General features: G+C 39.6%; 3 protein-coding genes across 4 annotated transcripts in view; 1 reads left to right on the plus strand and 2 right to left on the minus strand.

Annotated features, from left to right (window-relative positions):
- arhgap18 (Rho GTPase activating protein 18) overlaps nt 1-8,257 on the plus strand; it is a 44,234-nt gene extending 35,977 nt beyond the window's left edge. The window contains exons 10-16 of one of the 2 annotated variants that reach the window (XR_001636718.1): nt 379-461; nt 1,273-1,479; nt 3,036-3,182; nt 4,358-4,476; nt 4,666-4,721; nt 5,685-6,104; nt 8,028-8,257. Coding sequence is in view for 1 of the 2 variants with exons in the window: in XM_016516618.1 (XP_016372104.1) it covers nt 379-461; nt 1,273-1,479; nt 3,036-3,182; nt 4,358-4,476; nt 4,666-4,721; nt 5,685-5,776 (704 nt within the window). In the remaining variant the exon portion in view is untranslated. Of the gene's footprint in view, nt 1-378; nt 462-1,272; nt 1,480-3,035; nt 3,183-4,357; nt 4,477-4,665; nt 4,722-5,684; nt 6,571-8,027 lie in introns of those variants that run through there. The other variant, XM_016516618.1, reaches the window with a different exon arrangement.
- A 1,384-nt stretch (nt 8,258-9,641) lies between these two features.
- On the minus strand, nt 9,642-16,521 carry LOC107711618 (trans-2-enoyl-CoA reductase, mitochondrial). The gene is made up of 10 exons (XM_016516619.1): nt 16,366-16,521; nt 15,914-16,011; nt 15,647-15,778; nt 11,469-11,612; nt 11,275-11,377; nt 11,045-11,147; nt 10,891-10,964; nt 10,759-10,819; nt 10,554-10,626; nt 9,642-10,396 (listed from the first exon to the last, which is right to left on the minus strand). Exons 1-10 carry the CDS (start codon nt 16,512-16,514, stop codon nt 10,236-10,238), a joined length of 1,098 nt encoding a protein of 365 aa, XP_016372105.1. The 5' UTR covers nt 16,515-16,521; the 3' UTR covers nt 9,642-10,235.
- Nucleotides 16,522-19,186: 2,665 nt separating this feature from the next.
- Nucleotides 19,187-21,145, minus strand: part of LOC107711612 (laminin subunit alpha-2) — a gene marked incomplete at its 5' end in the record, with an annotated part of 124,775 nt that continues 122,816 nt past the window's right edge. Inside the window, 3 exon segments of the mRNA XM_016516614.1 lie at nt 19,187-19,677; nt 20,392-20,614; nt 20,821-20,951. Of these exon segments, the coding sequence (XP_016372100.1) occupies nt 19,523-19,677; nt 20,392-20,614; nt 20,821-20,951 (509 nt within the window).

Here is a 21,145-nt window from a genome sequence, read left to right on the forward strand (position 1 = left end):
AGCTGAATGAGATGCAGATTCACTCTCTGCCAGCAGGTGGCGCTTAAAGCGTTTCCTTGGTTACCGCTGTAAACAAAGCAGAGCTGCACTTATGAACTTTAATATGCATTATACAGAGGCAAGAGGAAAAGAAAAAATACCATCTAAACTTTTCTAAAGACAGTAAGTTCGCCTCAGACGTGCATTCATATAAACTCCTACCGCTAATTGAATCGCGATTTGTTTAGCATCTCAACCGATTTGAGTCACATATTTGAATCGATTTTCAACCGGCTCGCGGTTAATCGTTGCATCCCTACATGACTCTATACAGTGCAGCTCAAAGTGTGTGTGTGATCTGTGTTTCTGTGTGTAAGTGATTGTGTTGGTTCTGATCAGAGCTGCCCACTAAGAAACAGCAGCTGCAGGCTCTCAACCTGCTGCTGCTCCTGCTGCCAGAACCCAACAGAGACACTCTCAAGGTACGTCACACCTTCACTGCACATTCACACTTCACTTTGGGTGGGTGTTTCACTCAACACTGACTCATTGACATCTGGTATTTGGCTTAAAGTCCCCCTGCGGTCACTAATTTCATCCCATACAACTTATCTTTAAAACTAAAAATGACATATTTGTGACCGTGGACCACAAAACCAGTCATAAGGGTCAATTTTTCGGTCACAATTCTCACTATTAACTTGCTGCTTATTAGCTTGCATATTACTAGCAAATTGACTGTTTATTAGTACTTATGAAGCACATATTAGTGCTTTAAGCATTTAAGTGCATGAGCATATTCTACATCTCTTAATCCTACCCAGTACTTAAGCTTAACAGCTACCTTACTAACCTTATTAATAAGCAGCAAATTAGGAGTTTATTGAGGCAAATGTCACAGTTAATAGTGAGAACTGGTCCTTAAAATAAAGGGTGACCTGTTTTATGTGTTTATGGGCTTAACTATGTTATCAAACAGCTAATAATGTGTTGCTAATGTTACACAAACCATATTCCAGCGATATGCTATTGATATGAAGAGCGGATTGGTTACATGTGTGTGACGGTAGGAAACAGCTTAAGGAGAAAATGCTCAGCAGTGAAAATTAGGTTGATGAGTTTGCACATGGTTTGTCTTTAAGCACGAAAGAGACATGTAAACCACGTTGAAAGCTTGATTTTCATCTCAGGGGGTCTTTAGCATCAGTCTGGAGGGGTTAAATGTTAGACTCCAGTCCATTCAAACAGAGGACTAAAGCAGATCCAGCTGGATGGTGTTTCTGTGTCTTTCAGGCTCTGATGGAGTTCTTCCAAAGAGTGACTGACCATAAGGACAGGAATAAGATGACGCTGAACAATGTTGCAGTGGTGATGGCGCCCAACATCTTCATGTGTAAGGGCTTCCGCAGTAAGATCAGTGAACAGCAGGAGTTCGCTATGGCCACTGGCACCGCTAACATCGTCAGGCTGCTCGTCCGCTACCAGAACCTCCTCTGGACGGTACAAGTCCTCACCGTTACACCACACCTTAGATCAGTGTTCAGAGAGGTTTCGTGTCTGAGACTCTCTCCTTTCTTAAAGGGGTCATAGGATGCTACCTGCACTTTTACAAGTAGTTTGTACACAACCACCCTAAAATGATAAAAATCCACCCAGTGGTTTTTTGTTAATCTACTAAAATCTTTCCCCCTTTTTCAAATCGAGCCGATCTCAGATGCCTGTCTGTGTGACGTCACACAGACAGGCCCCTCCCATGATAGTTTGATTGACAGTAGCGTTTCAGCACAGACTGGACTGGTGTCTTACCTTAGCTCCGCCCTGAGTGAGCTGTCATCAGTCCGCCATTGTTTCACCGCTGGAGCAGATGTAGACAAGAATGTCTCCCTAACAAGCGATTGAGGTGTTCTGTTGTTGGATGTAATCATGAACAGCAGTCCTCATTTACTCTCGACATCTGAGCCGCTGAACTCGCAGTGGATTACATTGTTTCTGAAGGGAATGCGCCCCTGATCTACATAAATGCGTATATGTTCGCGCGAATCATTCGTGATCCAGCCTCATCTACAGAAGAAGTGAGTATAATGTTTTGTAATGAATCTTTGCAAATCGCCTTTCCTAATAATGTGCTAATTAGCAAGTTTCACGATGAATGCAGCTAAAGTAAACAGTCTCTCTGAGAGCAGCTCAGAAGAGAGGGGCGGGGTCAGCAGAGCTCATTAACATTTAAAGAAAAATGCTACAAAAAGCTCATTAACATTTAAAGGAAAATGACAAAAACGGCTTGCTCTGAGAAGAGCTGTTTTTGACAGGGTAAAAAAGGTGTTTTTACACTACCATTGAGAAATTTTAACCAAACTATGTTACAGACTTTTCATTAAGACCCTAAAGAATCATATCAACTTGTGGAAAATGGGCATCCTATGACCCCTTTAACGATTTTGCTGTAACAGAATCTCATATCTGACGGTGATCAACAGATCAACAGAAAGCTGCAATACTCTACTCTTTAAAAGTTTGGGATTGGCTGCATTTATTTCGTCATAAATACAATAAATATTGTGAAATATTATTTAATTTAAAACAGCTGTTTTCTATGTGAATCTCTGTTAAACTGTAATTTATTTCTGTGATGCGCAGCTGTATTTTCAGCATCATTACTCCAGTCTTCAGTGTGACATGATCTTCAGAAATCATTCTAATATGCTGATTTAAGAAACATTTCTGATTATTATCAATGTTGAAAACAGTTATTTTTGTGGAAACTGATGCATTTTATTTTTCAGGATTCTTTGATGAATAGAAAGTTCAAAAGAACAACATTTATTTGAAATCTTTTGCAACATTATAAATGTGTTTACTATCACTTCTGATCAATATAATGCATCCTTGATTAATAAAATCATTATTTTTTAATACTTCAGTTAGTTTGTTTTCTGTGAAATCACTACTGTACTGCTGTGATGCTGTAGAAATATATAGAGAAGAGATGCCTGACTAGCATGGCTCATCGTATGTGAAGATCGAGATGCTCAAATGAGTCTTTTATTGTGTCTCAGATTCCCAAGTTCGTCCTGAATCAGGTGCGCAAACACAACATGGAGAACCAGCGGAAGATGAACCGAGACCGAGCGGTTAAAAAACTACTGAAGAAGATGGCATACGACCGCGAGAGAGCCTCTGACAAACAGGAGAAAAACACTGAGGTGAGAGGAGTTACACAAACACAGAGCACTACACTGAGCTGAAGGACGGATCAAATCTAAACGGGAAATATAATCAGACATCATAGACATTACACTTGTGTGTGTGTGTCAGTGTCAGCTGAATGATCAGAGTTTGAGAATGTGAGCAGCCTACTCTCTGACACCTAGTGGACAGACTGAGCGACTGCATGCGGTGACTGTCAGTCAGTCTGTCCTTCATCTGCTGGTGAGATATAATATAAGCTGGTGAGATAGATATAAGGCTGTCAGAGGGGGTTATTTCTACACACAGAAAAGATCCTGCAAATACAGACACTTGATTTGTATGTTAACCCTGTAAAGCCTGCTGTATCATATTTGATATGCAAGTTTAAATAATATGATTAAAACTTGACTGTTAAACCTGTTTCACACAATCTACTCCATGCCTTCTGTCTGTACTTTTTTTTTTTATCAAGTCACAGCTCTTTTAGTGTAATTGTACAAATGTCCAGCTTCAGCTGGAGCTTCACGTGTCTTTCTGCTGTCAAACCTTTGCTGATTTTTATCAAGTAAACGTCAGAATAACTGCAGTCATATCTCCAGATGAACACTTACTGGACTGAAGCAGCTTTTAGAAAAATCAGTGCGTCTCAAATCTGATCCTCAGGATCTTTTGAGGAACGCTTGTTTGTTCATCTCTCAATCATCACTGCATTGCATTATATGTTTGGATCATCTAAACATCATTTTACTAAGACAGATTATTGGAGATATAGAGTGACGACTGATATTTATATCATTTTATGCAAGTATCTGCTACACTGTTCAAGATCTCATTACAAGCAGTTCATCATATAAATATCAGAATCTGCAACAAAGTTTGGTTCTCTGAACAAAACGGAGCTGTTTTTATCTCCATATTCTCACTGTATCAGACTATATGAACCATAAAGCCTGATGGATGGATGGAAATATGATACTCATCAATAAACATATGCAAACCTTTTTTTTTTTTTTTTTTTTCCAACACTCAAAAAATGTTGGACTCTTATTTTTTGTCAATAGGTTCAACAAACTGTTCCTTTAAAAATGTAGATTTTTCTTTGCATATGTTTGCATACGTGTCCCATGTTTGGCTGTAGTGTGGAGGTGTGTGTGTGTGTGTTTATGGTGTGTTTGCTGTGTGTGTTCAGGCTGAAGGAGGCTTCATAAGGGTCCAGGCTCCTCAGTTCTCGATGGTGTCCATGGCCATACAGCTGACGGAGGATTTAAAGGCCTCAGATGTTCTGACGCGCTTCCTCAGTCAAGAGAGGTGAGCAAAAGCTCTAATAAGCACATCATAGGATGTGTTTGACAAGTGTGAGACCACTAGTGACTCGCGGGCTCTAATGGATGTATATCCAGAATTGTAGTCTATTGTTTTAGGGGCAAAGTGTTATATTTTCTAGTGGTGACTGTGAAATGTTGTGCTCAGTGAGTTTGACTGTGTGTTGTGTCACAGGTCTCTGTCTGTGAAAAGAGAAGATCTGTGTCTCTATGAGATGGGAGGAAACATCAGTAAGTGTCTAATAAGCATCACATTAATTACAGCCACACAGAAAATGTCACTCATCATACAAACCATGGATAGTAAAATAAATTGATCTTCAACTTAGGGGGTCAGTTAGATGCATTGCCATTTAAGGGAGGAGAAACACTTCCCAAATCTTTGGTTGTTGATGTCAAAGGCTCAGACTGTAGTTTGCATATAGGCTTTATGTAGCATGTTTGTGATCTATGCAGCTCGTGGTAATATTAATACATTTCAGTTTGATTTTATAGGGATTTTTGTGCCTCGGAAGTCTTGTGCCTAGATAGTTTTGCTAGAAAGTCGCCATGTGATGTGCAATTTAAAACCAGCAGCCGGATTTATGAAACATTCTTGAGCTTAAAATTCATCTTTGCTGATGTTTTCTAATTTAAGAATAAAGTTAAGAGCGTTAGGATTGTTTTGAAGACAAAACATAAGAAGAATTTGAATTCCTGAAATGAATGAGTCTCATTCAGTAATAATTGCGCAGATTATTTGCATGAATTTTTCTCATGAAAAATGTCCACCTAATTCTCATCTGAGAGTAAGCGTCCTCAAAACCTGTCTAAACATCTTTTATACAGACCTAGATCACAGGCGAATGTTATTGAACCTCTCATTAGCCTGCTGTACATGCGTGACGTGACCACGACTGATCTCTTATTTTATTCTAAAATTACATGATTTTCAGCAGCATTCAGCACAAATGAGAGCAGCCATACCTAGAACACATTCACTCCCGATAGAGCGCTAGAAAGAGAAATGACTGCAACAGGACGATCCATCTTCAGATGACTTTAAAGTGTTTTTTAATTAAGTTGATCAGCAGGTCTTGCCATACAATCAGAAAATACAAACTTAGAATTTTCCTCAACATTCTTAACTTCTTAAGAAGATTTTTGAATCTGAATGCTGTTGTCTGATGTGTGTGTGTTGGTGTGTTTGTCTAGAGGAGAGATGTCTGGATGAAGAGACGTACATCAAAGCTGTCCTGGAGCTCAACCCCAGTGCAGAGTGGGTCATTAAATCTGTCCAGCACTGACTGGGCCTCCCACAACAAGACATGCCAATCACCCCATCATGCCACGCGCCTTACAGTCCACCACAAACTGACCATTAAAGGGAAAGCAGCAGGATTCAGAGCCTAACACGAGCGATCTGTATATAGTTCACCTCCTCTGAGCCCGTCCTCTGCCACTGCTCAAACCAAACAAACCGCACACGTCAAACACTAATATGGTTTTCAGTAGATTCTTGAGCAGCAGCTGTATGAACATCCTTTATAGTAGAAGCCAAAAAAGCTCATGGTGTCCGTGGTGATTTAGTCTGGTTTGGCACTTTGGCACATTTTAATCGCTTGTGAAGGATAGGTTGTTTGATAGTACAAAAATCAGAGACTAATTTACAAGGTTTTTTCAAAAATTTCACAAAAAATCTCCAGGTCACATTTCATCCTAGAAGAAGAAATAAAAAAGAATAAACTGTATTTTGCAAGAAAATGTTGCCTGTTTTTAAGACTTTTGCATTGTAACATTTTCATCACAATTCAACACGTTTCAACTCCAAATTCTTATTATTGTGACACCCAAAAAATCTCATCAGGCATCTGGAGTTTTTCTTTTGGGTTCTTTTGTAATTCTCATTCTCATTACATTCTCGCTACTGTTGAAGGAGTGAAATACTTCTCGATTTCAGTAATATTTTGTGTTTTTATCATTGCAGTAAGCAGTCTTTTGTATTAAGGCAATAAGGACCTGGGGATATGCTTAATTATCGTGAAAATTGTTACAATGCAAATAATGATCAGTCAGTTTTATATATATATATATATATATATATATATATATAAATTACACAGACACAATATATATATGTATATAAAAAAAATATATATATATATAAAAAAACAAAAAAAAAACAATTTGCTTGTTAATTAACTTAATTAATTTTTCTTTTGGGGTAAAATATGACCCAGATACGTTCTTTATAGATTTTATAAGATGCACCCATCCACAAATCTCATTCATATTTAAATTATATATATTGCATGCATGCAAATATTGTCTCAGACAAGTGAAGTACTGAGGTACACCTACGTTTCTGACTTAAACATTTGATTACATGCGAGTGATCTCTTAGTATTGTAGCAATCTCTGCTTTAAATCAGTCACATGATACATTAGCCCTCACTGCCAGTAAACGTTTGCGCGCTTTTACATGTTCAGTCGCTCCCAGGGATCTTGGATGTACTTTTTTTTCATGTTGGAGATAATAATTAAGTCAGATGATATTGTATATCTGTGAAGGATTCGTGACCGAAACAACTGGAATCAAGTTAGATCTCAGACCTCATGAAGTACTGCAATGGAGGGAAGCACTTGGCACTTAAACGGACCTTGTCTGATTTTATTTGCAATGATGCAGATGTCATTTCAATGAGTAGTTTTGAACTGTGATTTTTATTTTTTACTGCTACATCTATTGCTGATGTCATGCTTTTATTGTGCTGGAAAACTGTGAATATGGCGGAAAATGACTGCTGCTGTATGTTTTAATGCTTCTAAAATAACCACTAAATGTTTTTGTAAATAAATTTGTAATTCTTCATCTCCGTCCACTGGATTTTATTCACTGACCTGATTGTCAGTGAAACTGTGCAGTTTAGAGAATGAGAATCGTTTTAGTCTTTACTCATTTATAGTGTTCCTGAAAGGCTTTCTGGACTGGTTAACCTGTGACAGGTTAGACGCCGTATAGAATGTAACGTGGATGAAAATGAGGCTTTGAGGAATAGACTTTAGCCTGGATTTCACAGACAGGGTCACATATGAGAGGAGCTCAGAGAAGCCACGGAGGAGGACTTTTGGTTGGCCTCAAGAATGTTCTGGCAAATCATCATATGGCTTGGGCTGGTCCACCCAGCGATGGAGTCCGGAGTTGGAAGGAAAGGTTGGAAGGAAAGGTTTGAGGATCTCATGAACCTGAAGAACATGCCCTCACAAGAAGAGGCAGGGTTGGAGCTCTTGCCCTGAGATGCTGAAGGCCCTGAATGTAGTTGGGCTGTCTTGGTCAACACGCCGGCTTAACAGGGATTCAGGGAAAGCGGCTGGCAATTGGCAGATGGGTGTGATGGTTTTCATTTAAAAACGGGGGACCAAGAGGGTGTGCTCCAAATATTGATATATCTCGCACTTTACTTGGGTAAAGCCTATGCCAGGGTACTGGAAAGCAGAATACATTGTAGTGAACAGCACATTCCAGGACCCAGTTTATGGCGGGGGCCCCTATCTGAGCACAATAATTGGCAAAGGTTTGATTGGATCTGGGTGGACTAGCATAAGCAAACTAGGACAAATGCTAGGACAACAGCCAGACACCTCTTAGAGGGCAAGAAGACAGACCTCTGGTACCAAGCCCGGGAAGGACAGGACTTCTCATTGGTCAAAATGCAGTTTCTGCCCTTCACCCACCTAGAGACTGATCCCTAAGGTTTTGACTTGTGACCGCCATAAAAATCCCTTAGGACCTCCTGATGCAGCAGCAGTGAGTGAAACAAAAAGAGATCCACTCAAATCCATTAACTATGTTTTTTTTTTTTTTAAACACCCTTTTTATAATTATTCAGAGAAATAAGTATTCTCAGTGACAGCGATGTGTAGCGCAACCTCGTACACAAACTCAGCTGTTGATGGACAAATGAATGCATGCATGACAGTTCAATCTTTCTCCATCATGTTTGGACTTAATGTGTTCGTAACATTGTCAGAGACTGTAATAGATGAGACAGTAACAGAAACACTAACGTTCTGAGTCTCCGGCCTGTAAGGAGAGAGACAATAACAGATATATTCAATGTCCTGAGTCTCCGACCTGCATGGTAGGAGACAATAGCAGATACATTCAGAGTCTCTGGCCCATGAGGAACAGATGTCAACAGACCACGTTCTGAGCCTCCAGCCTGTGAGGAAAGAGATAAACTGCTTTCACAATCTTCGTCCAGAGAGACAACAACAGATGCAGCACGTCCTGAGTCTCCATCCTAGAGAGACGAAGCGGATTGACCAAGTTCTGAGTCTCTAGCCCAGAAAGGCAGAAGACATACAGACATTTGCAACAAGGTTCAGCTTCGGCGAGCAAACCTTCACTTCACTTCTGCATGTTCCAGACCAAGGACCTTCTGCACCGACTCCAGGGCCACATTGACGTGTTCCAGATTTGAGGACCCTTTGGTGCTCCAGGAGATCAGCATCCTACAGCGCTTCATGTTCAAGGCTGTTGAAGCAGATTCCTGCTCTTTTCCCCAGTGGACAGTTTCCACCAGCACAACCAGCGGAAGAAGTCACCACCACCGGACTGCTCATTCAACCACAGAGAATGTAAATATCACTTATCCAAACCCCTTCCAGAGACCGTGACATTATTGCATATTATCAGTATATGATTTGCTAATTTACATTAGATATAGCTGATATATAGCAGATCAGTTAAGAACAAATGATCTTTCATTCTTCACAAGATGCTAATTGATGGACTGGAGTGGATTATTGTGATGTTTTTATCAGCTGTTTAAACTCTCATTCTGACGGCACCCATTCACTGCAGAGCATCCATTGCTGAGACACTGATGCAATGCTACATTTCTCCAAACCTGATGAAGAAACAAACTCATTTACATCTTGGATGGCCTTAGGGTAAGTATATTTTAAGCACATTTTCATTTTGGGGTGAAATATTCCTTTAAGCAGTTCAATTTATAACTTAACTCTGATACAATTAAACTAGCTTGATGTTCTGTGCATAACATCTGTGCTGTGTAGTTGAAACAGTGATGTTTGAAAAATGTAACAGTAAATTAAGCTTGATGTGAAGTATATTTAGTATACGTTCTAATGTCAATACGCAACACATCCTCAAACACAAGACACGTTTGAAAGATGAAGGACAGGTTTTAATAGTGACACCAAACCGTAAACACTCAGAAAGACCAATTGATATGGAAAATATGCAATTTAATAAACCCTAAACCCCACACAGACCCTTTTAAATCGATAAAAACAATGAAATACACTAGGAGTTTACAGCAGTTTGGACTCGCATGCTGTTTTCCAAATGCCCTGCACTGACCTACAGACAGCCATTACATTCATGCAAACAAGAATCATGCAGATTGTTCTGTAATACTGCTAACAAATCAGGCCAAAAGCATAACAGTTGAAGCGATGTAACTTTAAAATTATGTATAAATAAAATGTGTATTTGCCCTAAACTTGATCATTTTTAATATATGCTTGTGTAATGTAAATGAAACTGTCTGTTATTTTGGGAGGAGGTAGAGGATTTAATTGTGCATGTACGGACCTGGTAAAACCACTTACATTTAAAGTGTTACAGTTCCTTGTATTGTGTCAATAATATGAACAAGCATGTTTAGTTGTAGACATTTGTCCATGATGTCCAATATGTTTCTGCAGAGGATCGGAAGAACATGCCGTTGTTGTTTTCTACATGATAAGAACGTGTTTGCGGCTGTGGGATTGCACAGTGGCTTGTAACGCGTGTGTGTACTGATGAAATGGTGTCTGGATGCAGTGTGGCGCAGACAGCTGTCCGTCTCTCATGAGGTCACACACAGCATTCAACATGGCCTTCAGCTGGACTTTATCTGCAGAGAGAGAGGTCAAGCACAAGAGACATAACATACATGAGTGTCGACTCAAGACATCAAGATTTGAAACAACCATGTTCTTACAGTTTCGTCATATTCATTCAACCCTTTATTTGACTTTCAGTAGCTCTTAGTATTGTGTTTGGTGGTTTACCTTCCCTGTGTTTTCTTTTCCACTGCGTCAGCCAGAATCCCGTCAGAGTCACATTGTGGAATATAAAGGATTTCTGCATGACGAGAAATGGAATAGAAATGTTTACAAAGTTTGTTTTATAAACAGGAATGTTCAAGGTTCAATACAAGTTAAACTGTTGATTACACAGGAAATAAAATACTGTACATGAAGATCATAAACTCACAGCTGGGATCTGGAGGGGTCTTTTGGCCATCCCTCCGTATGTGACCATTGTGCCTCCATAACTGAAGATAAAAAAGATTTTCTTTCATTTTCTTATAAACTACTGTAAAACTGCAATATGTGAGACACTTACTCAAGATTAGAGAACACAAGTCCTCCGCTCAAGCCTCCTACACAGTTCAAGCCCAGTTTAGGTTTGGGAACCTCCTAAGAAAAATGTCTGATTACGCAATTCTGTAGAAATCACTGAAAATGTATTTTGTTGCAGAAGAGTAGAATCCCCCCACCTCAAAGACCCGATGAAGCCCTGTTGACATGACTTCCTCTTCTGTCACCACATAATCAGCTCCCAGTGACTGAAGCTCATCGATCAGCTCAGCACAGTTTGGTCTGAGTTCAAGAAACAGTTTGAGAAATCCATTATATGGGACTTTGTACCACATGGGATTATTATAAAGTACTTCTTTGTCTGTAATGAATTTGTTGCCTGTTGCTTTGCTCCAAAGGTCTTCTGTACCTGTCTCTGATGATGTTGATGGTTTTCAGGCCCAGTGCTGCAGCGATCTGAATCACAGCCTGTCCCACTGCACTGTTAGAGGCGTTCTGAATCACTGTACAACCTACAGACACACAGATCATAACAAACCACTGATAGCCATGGATAACATTTGGTAAGATAGAAATAATAAACCATTACATGAGTTTTCATACCAGGGCTGAGTGTTTGAAAGTCATGCAGCATCCTGTACGCAGTGCAGGGGTTCACGAAGATGGTGGCGGCCCCCAGAAGAGAGACGTCTTTAGGAACAGAGATGATCTCATCCTCTTCACACACAGCACCTGTCCTCCATGTACCTGACACACACACAAATGCACAGTCATTAAAATTAAATACAAAGTTCTGTTATGAAACTCTAGATGGCGCAGGCTGATAGGTTCTAACTCAATCTGATATAATAACATGATTATTCACATGGTGCAGCCGATTGGTTTTAGTTGCATCAGCAGCCATTGAGCTTGCTGTTTAACATTCAAATACTTGGCTACTTCAGAAAGCCTCCACCTTCCCCAGCTCCACCTGAATAGATCTGCTGCGGGATGATTTGATGTATATGGGGGTTATTTCATATATGCTACATGTGCAGCAGCAGTATTTTTTACATGTTCACAGCAGCATGTCTGTGGATGTATTGCCAGTATCTTGGTACTTGTTCTGCCACAGCGGCAGCGTAGCAGATCTATTCCGCCAAGACCAAACACATTAATATTACCATGTATATTACCTACAGAACGTTGATTGGTTGCCTAGAAACGGCTGATGCCGTTTCACAAAAACCCACATAATTTTCAAAATATTACTGTTATTGTCATGAAATGTAGTTCTGTCATGACAACTCTCGGAGGGATTGGCATGGTAATGTAAATGACAATTTTAATGTATTTGGTCTTGGCGGAATAGACCTGCTACGCTGCTGCTGCGGCAGAGCAAGTACCGAAACTTGCTACTGCCAATACATCTACAACATGCTGCTGTGAGCATGTAAGAAATATTGCTGCTGCAAATATAACATACATGAAATAACCCCCATATAGCATACATGAATCACCTCGTAGCAGATCTATACAGGTGGAGCTGGGGAAGGTGGAGGGTTTCTGAGCTACAAGGGGAATAATGCGTCTCCTTCACTCGTTCCGCCATGCTGTTCATGCGTGTTGGGCTTGTTTACATCCGAGTGTGCAAACAAAAAATAACACTGTATTTTATAATTGTATATTTTCACACACATACACACAGACAATAGCCGTTTCTCAATAATCGTTCTTGTCTGTTCTTGTGGACTTGTGAAACGGCATCAGCCGTTTCACAAAAACCCACATAATTTTCAAAATATTACTGTTATTGTCATGAAATGTAGTTCTGTCATGACAACTCTCGGAGGGATTGGCATGGTAATGTAAATGACAATTTTAATGTATTTGGTCTTGGCGGAATAGACCTGCTACGCTGCTGCTGCGGCAGAGCAAGTACCGAAACTTGCTACTGCCAATACATCTACAACATGCTGCTGTGAGCATGTAAGAAATATTGCTGCTGCAAATATAACATACATGAAATAACCCCCATATAGCATATAACATACATGAAATAACCCCATAGCATACATGAATCACCTCGTAGCAGATCTATATAGGTGGAGCTGGGGAAGGTGGAGGGTTTCTGAAGCAAGCTGCACTGCTACGGCAAGCTCTAGTCATATATTTGACTGTTGAGCAGCGAGCTCATTGGCTACCAATACAGGAGAGAACCAATCAGCTGCGCCATGTGATAATGATGTCATTATGTCAGATTGAGTTAGACCTATCGGACTGCGCCATCAGAGTTTCATGCCAGAACTCTGTATTTTTAAGAGTTTTTCAGGTGAGAATGTAGTTGTTTAAAACTCAAATCTGCTGTTTATTTATAAAGATAGCGCCTATTTGAAAATTTGCTACACCGATTTAGGAGATGTGAGCTCCAGGCGATCACTGGCTCTGATGTCTCTGTAGTGGTTAAACATGAGATATCATTAGTTTTGGGTATATCTAACAGACAATCTTTGGTCTCATTAATCTATTATTTGTTCCTGGTCATATCGTTTTGACTGAGCACAGTTTTATAAGTTATGTTTCATAACTTTATATATTTATTAAACTTTACCACAGTGCAGTGCTTACTTTGTAGCATACGTTTGACTCAATTGTTTGCTTTTGTCTTTATTTCCTATTATACAAACCTTTCATACTTTTATAATGGCTATTATTGTTCATTAAAACAGACAATTAACAAAAAGAGGCAGTGTATTGAGGAACGGCTGTTGTCGCGCTTTGTTCTTCACACGAGAATGATGTCGATTGCTACTTTCCGGCATACACCACGCCTATCAAATAAGGGTACTGTTGGCGGTGGAAACGCAAGCCGGATCAGAGTTTTCCATCCCGAATTGTACCGTACTGTACTGTACTGACCCGTACCGTTCGGTGGAAACGAGCCATTTATATCTCTGAGATGATCAGGCTGATCCACGTCAATAGTTGGCAGTGCAGTGTCTAACATCATTATGGTTAGTAGCACTGCTTCCTATACAAACTACCAAGGGAGGCCCCATATCGCACCAAATTGTCCCTATTTACTTGATGCAAGTTCCTTGTCTTATCATGAGCAATTTATCGGGGCATGTTACACACATTAAATAAAGAGTAAGACTAAAAATATTCCCTTTTGATTATGGTTCACTCAATAGATCCTGAATCCCTGTAGAATTACGCCAATGCAGGTACACTGACCAATGACATTCAAGCCTGCCATTTCTATATGAATATAAACAGCTGCCAAATGGCAAATCTTTTTCCTTTAGGACTGCGATAAATCCACTCTGCATGTCAGAGACCCATCCAGCCTTCTGAATCAGAGCATGGTTCGTAAATTGCTTAGAACTGCTTGTGGTGTATTTGACTCTGAGAGCTTTTCATACAGATGTGCAGAACTGCCATGTTCTTATCCAAACAGACAAATGGTGGTATTCGTGAGCATCAGTTGTCAGGGGGGTGTCGGATCATGACTGATGATGGATGTAGTGCAGCATCTGCTCTTTTGGACCCATCAACACCTCCTCTCCTTGTGATATGGTGGAATTGCAGCTCATAATCTCCATAATGGTGAGGTCAAACGAAACGTTTTCAATAAAACATCTAAACCTCTTTTAATTTTCAAATAATTTTTGTAGATATATGACAGAAACAAAGTCAAATTGTAATGTGTGAAGCTGGTAATGCTGTTTGTGGAGTTGTTTAATCAGATCTTGAGAGATTTAATCTTGTATTTCAGTTGATTTCATCTAAGGCTGTGACTGAAGTCAGCTGTAGTTCTGGTGTTTCTCTTTCATTCAGTGATTATGCTTGTTAACAGCAGCTGTTCATCTCTAAAGCACAATCATCACTTAATTAATCGCAGAATTTTCTATAAGGAGAGTAAATATTTAACTGAACTGTATTAATGTGTTTTTGCACAAGAGAGATCTGTTAATGTAGTTCTGTGGGTCACCATTGTGCTGGAGAGGGGTAGAGGTAGGCTCCTCCCCTTTTGGCAGACTGAAGCGCCATTGGTTCGTGCAGCTACACGAGGGTGAACAAATCAGGCTTCAGTATCAGAGTAAACAGGAGTTTCCCCATAAGTGTGTCCACGCCAACGGGAGAGACCGTTCGAAATGGACCCTCGATACAAGGAATGAGACATTGCATAGCTTGCCACATTATATGCATGAACTTCAGGATGAGCACATTGCTCTCAGTCACACATAAAGATTTGGAGGTAATGACATTCAGCAGCCGCTTATATTTATACGAACACATCAGGTGTGAACGCCTGCATTGGTGTGATTCAATAGGGCTAAGTGATTGATCAAGAGAAAGTTTCCCCCCATAGTGTCAGTTGCTGACACTGTGTCTCGTTCCCTGTATCTTGGGGAACCAAAGGATAAATTCATAACCAGAGAAGTTTCTTCAATGCTCCAGGCTATAGGTTGTTTTTAATTCATTGCACTTCGTACTTTTTTCACTTTAGTCTGAATCTTTATTCTGAGTGTTGCCACATTTTTTCTTTGCAATCTTTTGTAAGAATTTAATATCTTGTTCCTTCTCTGAAAGGACGTTCCTTTTGGGACTTGTGCCACCAAGAATTCTTGCTTATTAACCACCTGTCATCAAATTTCAATCAAGACCCACCTTAAATATTTTTGGATTTCATTGCAATGCACTTGGAAATACACACATTTTGGAACTGAATTCCATGTTGACTTCAAAGTTTTGATGTTTTTTTAATCCCTAAACTGAAAGGCTGAATATCTCCTTACCAAAGCCGGCATCTATGGGCACGACCCAATCACCAGGTCTGAGAGATGTGACATCACTGCCCACCTCTATCACTTCTCCCACCCCCTCATTCCCCCCCACCGCTGGGAGGGGGCACAAGATCGGGTACGAACCTATGGAGACAAGATCATGTTCAGCCTCCAATAACCCAGAGTAGAACAGAATTTCTATAAAATAACATCAGATTTAACCATCACTAGACTGAAAGGATGTAAACAGACATGAAGGTGCATGAGTGGTGACTTTACCCTGGATCATGTTCATGTCTGCAGGATTGACTGGTGCTGCGAGCATGTGGACCCTCACAGAACGATCAGCTACTGGAGGCAGCAGCAGCTGCTCCATCCTGAAGACAGATGACGAGTCAATGAGCATCATTTCACAAGTGTCCTGCAGTTAATCTAGTGCTTACCAAAGAGCGTATGACATGGAGTCAGTGCTACAATATATTAAAAAACATCAACATGAAGAAGAAGACTTTGATTCAGATTGCTGGTTCATGCCAATCATGGTTTAAAAATACTGTTTCCAAATTTCATTAAGAATCTCAGATGAAATTACCTTGGTAGAGTCCCAAATAAATTTTGCAATGAACATTTTTTTTTTAATAATTATAATTAAGACTACTTATCATTGCAGTACATCTTAATCCACTGCTATGAACTAATACATGCATATAAACAGTCTGATATCTCCATACCTCACAGTATCGATGTTATGTGAGTGTTCTCTGTAAACTAAAGCCGAGCAGTGGCGAGTCTCTCTCCACACTGTAGAGCATTTCTGATGGTTTCTCAGCAGCATCGTCCCATCATGGATGGCTCTGTGCAACAGACTTCTGATGAGCATGACTCGTTCTCTTCTGCTGTCCTCTGCTATGAATTAAAAGGTCTTCAACATTTGTACACTGTTGAAAAAAAAAGTGTACTTCCTTGTTTTTTCCACTGTTGTAATTCCAGACTGTGTGTGGTGAGGAAACAAACCACTGCACTCTTATAGATTTTATAGTTTTGCTTTCAGTTTTTTTGGACAGGAAACCACACTGAGTTAACTGATTTTTATGAATACAAGCTGTTTTGTGTGTGTGTGTGTGTGTGTAGTGTATATGCAATATGAAATGTACAAACCGCTAAATTCTCTGAGTGTAAAGTGTGAACATTTATAGGAAGACAGAAAATTATATTCATCTTAATTCCTCAATTTTCCAGAGTAAAATGAAGGACAGATGTTCAGTCAGTTTCTTTAGGCCCATCAGACTGTGTGATGTCTATAAAAATGATCTTTCATTTCATGATGCATGAGAATAAAAGTAGCCTGAGAACCAGCCCTTGTGGAACACCATGTGATATATCATGTTTCCCATGTACAGTCAGAACGATCAAAAGCTGTTTAAAAGACTTAGTATTTAACAGTGGTCTATTGTATCAAATGCTGTACTTAGCCTAAGACTAAAATTGAAGCTTTATTAGTGCTTCATCAGTGCATTTAACTTGACCTCAACTTCTTAAATATTTTACTAAACCATGATACATTGGAAGTCAGTCTAAAATCGGAAAGTGTGAATACTAATGACCCTCTGGAGGAGAACTAGTTCATGAACTTTAATGGTTATTTTGACACAATGAAAGGAAACACAGCAGACCATATCAAGCGCCATCAGAGGGGATATTTCTTTATTTTGAAATACTGATCATTACACAGTACATGTCATCACTCCATGCAAAAACACACACTGAGAGGGCTCGACACAAGGCCTCTTTCCATGAATGTGTCGTACGATCTCTTTGGCTCTCAGATGAAGTATGTTGCTCTTCATATATGCAGCCAACCTGATTCTTCAAGTGTGGTTTGATCATTAAGGCATTTACACTGCGGTCACACTGAAATCTGAAAATCTGATCTGTCCAACTTTCCTACATCTGACTTTTAATTTTCATACAGCACATCTGTGCTGATTTTTGGCAAGGCTAATTAATTGTGAACAGGTCCTTAATTTTCTATGTCAGTGTAACCTTTCTAATTACAGTTTATGAAGTATTGGAGCAAGGCACAAGCATTGTTTGTTTTTGTTTAAATATTTCTTGATGTACTGTATCAGGTGTCAAACGTAATCACACTTTGAAGAAAACTCGAAATGCACAAATTTAAGACCGGAAGTCCAACGCTCTCCACGTAATAATGTATGATATTGTGTTAAATGATTATCAAGCCTGTTGATGATTTGCCTGTTTAGACCTCTTTGATGTGGGTGACATTTGAAAGGTCTCAGCAGAAATTCACGTTTTTTTACGGCCTTACAGTTCTGTAGTTTATTGAGTTACTGATCTATCAATGTGTGTCTTTTTAAATGATACAATCCCGATTCCTCGGGTCATCCACTCTTTAATGGTTTTGTTAGGATACTTTTGGCTGTGTAAGATGTAGTTGTGCTTTGGAGATTAAAAAAAGTTCTTAATGTTTTACTAAAGTTTCTGTTTTGGTTTTGGCTTCTTTAACACACAAATACATAGTTTGATAATGAACTAGAGCATAAAAAGTTGGTAACACCTTACAATAAGTTTTCATTTGTTTATATTGGTTAACATGAACTAATAATGAAAACTATTCTAAAGTATTTATTAATTCTAGTTATTATTCATTTCAATATTTAATAATACATTGTTTCTGTTATTTTTAATTGACCAGAGCAAACATGAATTAACACAGAACAGCTATATTTTAGTACATGTTAGTTAATGCCTGAATTAATGTTAACTAATGGGACCTTATTGTAAAGTGTTACTGAAAGTTTTTATAAAAAATTTCTCCTATGATATCTGATTGTATTAATTGTATTTTAAAGAAGTTTTTGATCTGGTTTTCATTTAGCTGGGTTTGTCTATAATCTTTGGTTTGTCCAGCTGTTTTTTTTATTTTTTTAATATATTCCTTGTGTTATTTGGTTATGAGCAGCACAGCTAGTACTTCACAGTTAGTTCTCTGAATATTTCTGATTTTGATTCATGAACTGATTCACTTTGAGTAGCAGTCAAATGAGTCAGATGAGAGCGTGTGTGTTTAACTAGCAGGGCAGGTGAGAGTGTGTGTGTTTAAAGGGGTCATATGATGCTATTTTAAAGAACATTATTTTGTGTATTTGGTGTAACAGAATATGTTGACATGCTTTAATGTTCAAAAAACACATTATTTTTCAAATACTGTACATTATTGTAGGTCCTCTATGCCCCGCCTCTCTCAAACGCTTCGTTTTCTACAAAGCCCCCTCCTTTGACAAGCGCAGTCCGCTCTGATTGGCCAGCTGACCCAGTGCATTGTGATAGGCCGAACACCACAAGCACTCGTCGGAAATGTAACGCCCCTTACCATAATCGCAAGCTTCATCTTCAAAATAAATGTAAAGACAGAGCCCGAAAGGGGAACAGAGTCTCATGACAGACACAGTGATGAATATGTGTTTGCAGTACACAAGCCACGGTTAAAGGGGTCATATGATGCTGCTAAAAAGAACATTATTTTGTCAGGTGAGAGCGTGTGTGTTTAACTAGCAGGGCAAGTGAGAGCGTCTGCGTTTAACTAGCAGGGCAGGTGAGAGCGTGTGTGTTTAACTAGCAGGGCAAGTGAGAGCGTCTGCGTTTAACTAGCAGGGCAGGTGAGAGCGTGTGTGTTTAACTAGCAGGGCAAGTGAGAGCGTCTGCGTTTAACTAGCAGGGCAGGTGAGAGCGTGTGTGTTTAACTAGCAGGGCAAGTGAGAGCGTCTGCGTTTAACTAGCAGGGCAGGTGAGAGCGTGTGCGTTTAACTAGCAGGGCAGGTGAGAGCGTGTGCGTTTAACTAGCAGGGCAGGTGAGAGCGTGTGCGTTTAACTAGCAGGGCAGGTGAGAGGTTGAACTCCTCTGAGCTCCAGGACTTTGTTCATCTGCACCTCCAGAGTCTTCCCAGCTTTAGTGATCTTCACATTTCTCATGCAGCCTTTAAACGGTGTGTTTATAGTGAGTCCAAACTGCTTCAGACCCTCTGCAACAGACACACACAAGCAAGATTTCAGTCATTTAGCTTTCAGGAAACATTTAAACGGATCCAATTGTCAATGTGTCTGTCCGCTAAGATGAGCTGAAAGAAAAAATGCTTAAAAAAACAACCTTTCTAGTTTAATGAATACGTTTTAATGAAAGCTGAAACTTTTAATTTTCTGTTCCTAATTTCAAGAATGTTGCAATGTTACATTTTCCAGAACTTCTGTATTTTAGGATTGTCCCCAATCCAGACTTCTAACTTCTATAATACATTTACAAAGACTTCAAATCAAAATAATTCCACTTTTCCTCAAGAGCTTAAAAAAAATCCTATTTTCAATTTCATTTGGTATTTGTAAATGTTTTGTTTTATTAACAACTGTTGTTCACAGTACTGCTGTCATGAGCGTCACGCTCTGCTTTTCAACAGAAGTTTCTGTTTGTTTATGATGTAAATGAGAACGAGCTACAGAATCAGAAATGTCATCAAATTTATGAATGTTTTGATTTATCATGATCAAACAGAAGTTTTATTATGTAATTGTTTTTTAGATAATTTTTTTTAATAAAATATATTTTTTAACTTTCTATTTTTAAGTTACTATTGCCTGTTAGCTTGTTAATATCTCCATGGCTTATTTTAATTCCAAGTCACGAATGAATGTTTGAACATTCTTAACAATGACACCATGGCAACAGAGTTTGATTGACATACCGGGGTATCCGCCCACATACACAGGGTCATTGGTATCGGCGGAGGCAGAGCGGACGTCTGGACTCGCTGCCTCAGACTTCTTGCCATCCACGACGAGCTCCAGGCGGTGCTTCAGCTTGTGGGCGGAGACAGTGTGCCACTGTCCATCACAAAGCCCCTCCTCCGGATCTGTCTCATATACGGCTGTGAAGCGTCCCACTCCATTATCAGCATGGAATAAAAACTACAGCAACAGACACTTATTAATAAACCATTCAAATATAAAGACAAATTCACAATCATTTACCTGTCCCCTCCCCCCAATGGAACTGAAAACAACAAAATCTAGTTCCCTTTCATGGGAACTTCGAACTGCGTCCTCTAGGGGTCGCTATGGGGAATGCCTCGTCGTGACCCGTGTCTGAAGCATACATTGACTCTCTTTTGTACCTTTCCGTTGACAAGTTCAATGCCCAGTCCGTCCATCTTCTGGCTACTGATGCCTAACAGAACGCCGCTGCTCTGTGACGTCCTGAACTCCAGATCCACGGACACGTCATTACCCACTCGATATGTGTCCACTGTACACACACACACACACACACACACACACACATTACACTTCTATGTATGTTTAAATTAGTTTTTTTTCAGATGCTTACACACATTTACAAAACTTTGCCTCTTTTTTTTTCAAAGCTTTACACACGAATCCAAGAATCGCACACACAAAATGCAAAATGCCTCACATCTCTTGCAAAATGTAGCGCTGCAT

The sequence above is a fragment of the Sinocyclocheilus rhinocerous genome, unplaced genomic scaffold, assembly GCF_001515625.1.
Source record: "Sinocyclocheilus rhinocerous isolate Xijiao unplaced genomic scaffold, SAMN03320098_v1.1 scaffold2012, whole genome shotgun sequence".
Classification (NCBI taxonomy): domain Eukaryota; kingdom Metazoa; phylum Chordata; class Actinopteri; order Cypriniformes; family Cyprinidae; genus Sinocyclocheilus; species Sinocyclocheilus rhinocerous.